Below are 7,447 nucleotides of genomic sequence, written 5' to 3' on the forward strand. Positions count from 1 at the left end.
GAGCACACTAAGGCAAGCTTGACTGGCGCTTTAGATGGGAGTGAGCCCCAGTGACTGAGTAAATGGAGAGTAAGGCAAGGAATATGACATGGGCTGTGCACAGACATGCAAATAAGACAGACATGGACAGACAGAAATAAGCCACGGCTGGGGGAAGGGCTTGGGACAACACTTCTGGACTTTTTAGGACTTAAGAGATCTGGGTCTGAGTCTCAACTCCTGCCTGGCACTCACTATCCTCTTCGTCTTTACTGCTCATAGGTGCACACACACTAGTCTAGTGGGTCTCCATCCTCACTGTGCTGCAGGTCATCTGTGGAAATTGGAAGGGCACACAAGCCCTACTCTGGAGATTCAGGGGCAGTTGGTCCAAGGTGGGGCCTGGGCATCTGTATTTCCTGCACATTCCCAAGAGGATTCTAGTGTACACCTTGGGTTGAAACCTACCAGGCTAGGTGGCCTCCTTCCATCCCCCCATCCCTGCTCCAGAGTCACCTATGCAATGGAGAAAACGTATCATCCGCCCCTCCTCGGTAAAGAGGGATGAATTTCACTTCTAATCACTCCCAACCTCTTGGTGGGCCGAGAGCAGGGCACAGAACACAGACTCACGAAGGAGGGTGAAGAAAAACTTTTGGGCCACAACTTCAGGGCCACCTGGTCCTGCTTCCTTCCTTAGTATAGTCATACTTTCCCAGAAGCCCCCGCGGGTGGTGGTCACAGGCTCTACTGGAGTGCCTCCAGTCCTCGGGGCCCGCTACCTCCTGGGGGGCTCTTCTGTTAACCAGGGCTGATATCTGCCTATATCATCTTGTAGGAGGCAGATGATATACCTGAGGGCCTTGGTGGTGGCAGTCTGCAGTAGTGGGCACACCTCTGAAGTCTGCACCCCCACCTAAGGGAGTATCTATCCACGTCTGGCTGCTTGCAGTTGGTTTTGGAGAGGATGTTTTTGACCTCCTGTCTATGTTCTAGAATGGGGCTGAGCCCTTCAGGCCCTCTGCCAGTGTCTGTGAGTTTCTGTAGCAAACTCGGATCATCACTCCACAGGTGGTTTCCCTCAGGTCAAGGCCTCTGGTGGCTTGTTCTAGGGTTCTCCTTGTTCAGGTGGAGAAACTAAGACCAGAGAAGGAAGGGCTTGCAAAAGGTCACTGAGTAAGTCGCGGTACAGCTGGGGCCGGAGCCAACGGATTCCTGCTCTGTGGGCTAAGAACTGCACCTGACGCCAAACAGCAGAAAGGCAGACCCAGGAGACCAGGATCTCAGCCCAGCCCTGCCATGAAACAACTCTCACTTGCCTCTCTTTGGACCTCAGCTCCTCTCCCTGTAAAATGAGGGAGTTGGGCTAGATCACTGGTTTTCAAACCTCTGAAAGTTTTTTAGTAGCAGAATTATGTACTCCATAGCAGCCCGACATATAAAACAGATAGAAGAGGGGCTGTCTGGCTAGAACGGGGTAGGGGCGGGAGACTCCCCCCCTATTATATGGACCACAGTTTGACAATCACAGGCAGGCTGACCTCCTAGGGCCTTCCAGCTCTAACCCTGTATGACATTCTATCCCTTTGAGAAGGTACCACTCATCATGGACCATTAACAACAGAATTAAACAGAAGCCAGGTATCATCTAAAAATAAAGTTCAGAAACTGTAGTTGCAAGAAGGCAAATAGAAAAAACGGCACCACGTCCCACTGGAATCTCCTTCAGTGACTGGGAGTTTTGTTTTCTGCTAAAAAAATATAGAAATAGTGGTTGTTCTCGGGGGACTTGTGGTTTGGTGCTGGACCTCCCCACGGAGCCCAGTGGTGTCCCTGAGGGCGAGGAGGGCGGAGGTCTCCGCTCAGAACTGCTCTGAGCTCATCCGCAAGTTTTTGATCTCCAGTTCCAACTGTTTGGCCTGGACCTCTCGCTGGGTCACCAGCTCGCGAAGCCTTCGGATCTCTTCCTGTTGCCGGTAGAACATCTGCAGCAGCTGGGAAGGCAGAGATAGAAGGTGGGATTACCAGGGTGTCCTGGGACACGAGGGGGGCAGGACACTAGTAGAAAGGCTGAAACACTACCCCTCTTTGACTTAGAAAGGTGACGATCACACATTCATGTGGCTGAGGCCCAAGGGAGCTGTCACTGCATTTTTTTTTTTGAGTCAGGAATCTCACTGTCACCCAGGCTGGAGTGCAGTGGTGCGCTCATGGCCACTGCAGCCTTAACCTGCTGAGCTCAGGTGATCCTTTCACTTCAGCTTCTAAGTAGCTGGAACCACAGATGTGTGCCACCATGCCTGGCTGATTTTTAAATTTATTATAGAGACAAGGTCTCACCAAGTTGCTCAGGCTGGTTTCGAACACCTGGGCTCATGTAATCCCCTTGCCTCAGTCTCCCAGAGTACTGGGATTACAGGTGTGAGCCACTGCGCCTGGCTGCATACATCTTTTACAAAAACCTTGTTTACTTCTCCCAGTAAGTGAAATTCAAAAAGATTTGAATGTTTCAGACACATTTTTGCCTCTGCAGATCCCAGAGAGATAGGCTACTTGGCTCTGAAGGCTGTAGATTGGTGTCTTTGTCACCACTAAACTGTATGGCTTTGTGTTACCCTGAGCTTTAATTTCCTCTTCTGGAAACTGAGGCTCAGAAAATTCACTTCACCATTATCATAATTGTTGCCACTATGCACAATGACTATTAGATGTTGAGTGTACCCCTAAGAAACCTCCTTATCCGACCAGATGCTCATAACCCTACCCCCACTGGGGTGGCAGTGTTAGTATCCCCATGCTACCACTGTGGACACTGACACTTATAGACATTTAACCCCTGGGTCTGAGATGCTACAGTTAATACTCAGTAGAGCCAGGATCAGAATCCCTCTGTGGGACGCCAGCCCTTGTGTTTTCAGCCACTACATAATGACCTCCAGGGCTGTTGAGAGGATTCAGTCATGTGCTACATCAAAGTGCCTACCTAGGACTGGGCACATAGCAGGCACTTAACAAATGTGGAGCACGACAGCACAGAAACATCTAGAATGTCAGAACTGGAAGGGACTTTGATACACACTGAGCCAAACCCTTTGCATTTTATAGAAAGTTCCCTACCATCTGCATGTATGCCCATCATTATAGCATATAGGTGGTGCTTACTGCCTGTTTGTTGAATGAATTGACTGAGTTAAGTGACTATACCAAGCCACACAGCTGGTTATTCTTCTCACGCCTCATTTTCTCCTCTTCCTCCCTCCTTCTGAGCCTTGATCCCCCACCACCTTCCCAAGCCCAGCTGCCCCCTGTGAAGGTCCGCCCCACCCTCCTTCACACCTCATTCTCTGTCTTTGGTGGGGGGCATTCGAAAATGTCAAAGCCGTTTGTGAGCCAGGACTTCTTCTCCTCCAGCCTGTGTTCTGCTGCCCACCTTGGCGTCTTCTCTCCCAGCAGGAAGGAAGGTCTCCAGCCATCTTCTGCAGCTGGCTTCTCTGTCTGGTCCAAGGGCCGGGGTGAGGCTGGGGCCACAGAGTTGAAGACGGATCTCTCTGGAGGCAGTGGCCGGGGGCTCAGCAGCTCGGAGCCAGGCCTAAGGGATACCAGGATTGGCCCTGGGAGGAAAGCAAAGAGCTGTGTGTGGACAGAGCAGGTGGGCATGGGCTGACACAGGCAGGCACGCAGATATATGCAACAGGTGTAAGAGATACAGGCACATGCAGACAGGCACAAACCCTCAGAGTGGGGCAATTGGGTACAAAGACCCCTATGTGCAACCCTTCGAGTAGAGCTTGGTTTTTAGAATGGCACAGTGCATGCCCTGGAGCTGCCACCAGACACTCTGAGCTCAAGTGAAACCTTGGCCTGGCTTTGTAAGGACAGTCCCACCCACATACCAAGCTCACCAGTTCTCCCAACACCCCTGGGAAGCAGGGGAGAACAGCATCATGGATACGGATGAGGAACCTGAGGCCTAGGAGGAGGGAGACCTATCTAAGAGTTATTCAAAACTGGGACTTGGCACGAGTCTCCTGCCTTCCAGGAAGAGGCTCTTCTAGTCCACCAGGAGCCCCCCTCAGCCACTGGGGGCGGGGGGAGGTAAAGGGAGTGTGTGTGGGTGAAGGGGTAGGGAGTGGCTGGGGTGGGGGCAGGAGCACACATTGCCCTCCTTCCGCTGGGCTGGCCCTCCCATGAGCTGGAGAGGCATGGTTGGCGCGGTTCAGTCCAGGCAGAGTGGGCAGGAGGGCCTGGTTAGGGTTGCTGCCTTCAGGGTCTCTTGGGTCAAAGAATAATTGCAAGGTAGGGGCAGGAAATGGGCAAGGGGAGTCTGGCTGAGATGCTCTGGGGACCCTGTAGGGTCCCACAATGTAAAGACGCTTTTCATGGGGCAAAGTCTCTTGAGTTGGAGGGAGTTTTCTGAGCCACTTGGGTCAGGCTCTCTGCCTTTCTGGACCTGATGTGACCATCCTAACCACTGGGCATGACTGTCAAGGTTATGGGACAATAAAAATACAGGCCAAACCCTCTCTTCATTGCTTGAGCCTTCAGGCACTCTCTGTTCCTGCAATATTTGTCTGAATCCTTTCTCCACCTTCCTCACCTCTGTTCATTCCACCGAGCCACTCCTGCGCAGTCAGGGATGGCTGGGCCCCTGCAGTTGGGGGGTAGATGTCCTCTTGGTAGGATTCCGACTGCAGGAGAAGTCCAGACAGTGAGTGGGGTGGTGGACAGAATGCCCAGACTAGAGGGTCCTTAGAGCTGGGAGTCCAGGCTCCTCCCAACCCCTGCTGAACTGAGGAAACTGAAGCTCAGAGAGCAAAGGGACTTGCTCAAGGTTACACAGCAGCTCAAGAGCAGAGATGGGCTGAGACCCAGGACTCCTGACACCCAGCAACATCACACTGGCCGTAAGAAAGGCCTGTGGCTGTCCCAGGGGTGTGGGCTCTAGGCTCTGGTACCCTGACACCCCTTCTCCAGGGCGAGTTCCCTGCTTCCCACCCAGACGGTCCCTACCACCCTTACCCGGCGGGGCACAATCATGGATACAGGCTCGATGAGGCTTTTGGTTGTGATCAGCCTGTAGAAGCGGAAGATCTCACAGGAGGACACGTCGAGACCTCTCTTTGGCATGACACCTGCAGGCAGACAGCAGAAGCCAAGAGGTTCTGACTAGGCTGGGGCCATGGGGACCCAGTGTGATGGCTACAGTCAGGATGCACACACCTAGACGTGAACAGAGGCTGCCCTCCTGCCATTGTTCCCTCAACAAACAGCTCATGAACAGATACCTGCACTGGGCTCTGGGCTGGAGATATGGAGTGAAGGTAGCTGAACTCTGTTTCCACCTCCAAGGATTTCAATGACTTGAGCTGGACATTTTGTTTTTGTTTTTTTGAGTTGGAGTCTCACTCTGTTGTCCAGGCTGGAGTGCAGTGGCATGCTCATGGCCACTGCATCATCAACCTGCTGGGCTCAGGCGATCTTTTTGCCTCAGCCTTTCAAGTAGCCGGAACCACAGGTGCATACCAACATGCCTGGCTAATTTTTTTCAAAATATTATTGTAGTAGAGACGAGGTCTCGTCAAGTTGCTCAGGCAACTTGGTCTTGAACCCTTGGGCTCAGGCAATCCTCTTGCCTCGGCCTCCCAAAGTGCTGGGATTATAGGCATGAGTCTCCCATCTCCATCCCCATAGCTCCTGTGACCCAAATGTTCTTTGTTGTCCAGGCTGGAGAACAGTAGTGCGATCACAGCTCACTGCAGCCTCGATCTCCTAGGCTCAAGCGATCCTCCTGCCTAAGCCTCCTGAGTAGCTGGGACTACAGGTTATTTTTCTCCAGCTCTTTACTTTTAACTGTGTCTTTATGTCTAAAGTGGGTTTCTTGTAGATAACATATAGTTGGTTTTTTTCCCCAAACACACTTAAAAAGGAGGTGGGGAATGCTCCTTGGAGGCTCTTTGAGGTCAACTCCTTCCACCCCCTGCTCTTGCAACTGCTTAACCTTGACCTAGAACACTTCTTCCCCCAGTGATGTGTGACTGCTATCTCTTGCAGGTCCCGCAATGTTGCCTCCTCTGGGAAGTCTTCCCTGACTTCCTTCTCTGTGCTGCTGCACACCTCAAGCACAGCCCCCATCGAGTCAGAGTGTCGCCATGCCGTTTCTCTAGGTCCAGCATTGAGGTCCTGGCCCAGGTGGCCTCAGTGTCCCTCACTCACCGATCCCCTTCTGTGGGTTATGGGAGCGGTACTCAGTCAGGTAGCTCAGGTGAGGCTTGTCGGCGCTCACCTCGTAGTAGCGGATGTTGCCATCTCCCTGGAGAGGAGGAGGTGTGGTCAGAGCTGGAGCTCATCAGCTCTACTGCCGCCCCCACTGCCATGCAGTAAAACCCCGGTGCTCATGGGATGAGCAAACCCTTTGCACACAAGGGAATGCCAGGGAGCTCGGGGCCCTGACACTGAGGTGGGAAAAAGGGGTCCTCATTTTAATACTCAGTTCTTTAGCCATGACCCGAAGACCACCTTCGTTCCTCCATGGCAGAAGCTCCTAGAAGACAGGCCCAGAAACCACTCTCACCAGAACTGCACACAAAGGTTAGGAAAGGCATGTCCTCAGAAACCATCCCATCCAGAGGGTCTCACCCTGGGGGCCATTTCTGGTTGTCATGATGATTTGGGTGAAGGGTGCAGAGATGCTCCTGGCACTGGTGCTAGGGGCCAGGGATACTAAACACGGTACAGTCCTACCCAGTTCTGTCCCCAATTCAACGAGGTCCCTGCTGAGAAACCCCAACCTCCCCCTCATCTGGCCCCAGGTTGGGGAGGGATGAGCTCAGGTGTGCAGCCACAGTCCTGGGGAGCCGGAGGGGCTGGCAGGTGCCCTCCCACAGGGGAAGAGTGGCCAGTGACTCCTGTCCAGCCCTGCCCTGGACTCCAGTGGGGCGAGGCTAGGGACATTTCCACCTCCTGTCACGGGTCCTGGTGGCCACCTCCCTCCGCGCCAGACTGACCTTCCCCACCATGTAGAGCATGTTGGTGTCCGCATCGTAGAAGGGGAACAGCACACCCGAGGAGCCATCCAAGTCTTCCTCCGTGAGAGGCACAGAGAGGTCGTCCTACAAGGGAAGGGGAGGCAGAAGGCCCTGGGGTCATTTCTGGGGGCTCAGGGTGCTCTGAGACAAGAATTCCTGTCATGGCACCTTGGGCCATGCCTAAGAGGGCAAGTCTGATCTTGTTCAAATGTTTTAGGGGAAAAAAATATCCCTGGGCCTTGGGGTCCACTGTGTGGCCTACTCTGATGGAGATGATACCTCAAAGGCACTAAGATGCCACCACCACCTGTTTTGTGAGTGTTCTGCTCTTAGCAAATCACTTCCGCCGGGCTCGGTGGCTCAGCCTGTAATCCCACGCTTTGAGAGGCTGAGGTGAGTGGATTGCCTGAGCCTGCGGGTTTGAGACCCACCTGGGCAACTTG

At 53.2% G+C, this 7,447-nt stretch overlaps 1 protein-coding gene across 1 annotated transcript in view; it reads right to left on the reverse strand.

Annotated features, from left to right (window-relative positions):
• Positions 1–1,529: 1,529 nt before the first annotated feature.
• Positions 1,530–7,447, reverse strand: part of CORO2A (coronin 2A) — a 16,322-nt gene continuing 10,404 nt past the window's right edge. Inside the window, exons 6-11 of the mRNA XM_008054007.2 lie at positions 6,984–7,088; positions 6,193–6,289; positions 4,999–5,111; positions 4,577–4,667; positions 3,316–3,590; positions 1,530–1,973 (exon numbers count right to left, since the gene is read on the reverse strand). Of these exons, the coding sequence (XP_008052198.2) occupies positions 1,842–1,973; positions 3,316–3,590; positions 4,577–4,667; positions 4,999–5,111; positions 6,193–6,289; positions 6,984–7,088 (813 nt within the window). The 3' untranslated portion in view covers positions 1,530–1,841. The remainder of the gene's footprint in view (positions 1,974–3,315; positions 3,591–4,576; positions 4,668–4,998; positions 5,112–6,192; positions 6,290–6,983; positions 7,089–7,447) is intronic.

This window comes from Carlito syrichta, unplaced genomic scaffold, assembly GCF_000164805.1.
Source record: "Carlito syrichta isolate Samal-C Ts95f unplaced genomic scaffold, Tarsius_syrichta-2.0.1 Scaffold288937, whole genome shotgun sequence".
Taxonomy (NCBI): domain Eukaryota; kingdom Metazoa; phylum Chordata; class Mammalia; order Primates; family Tarsiidae; genus Carlito; species Carlito syrichta.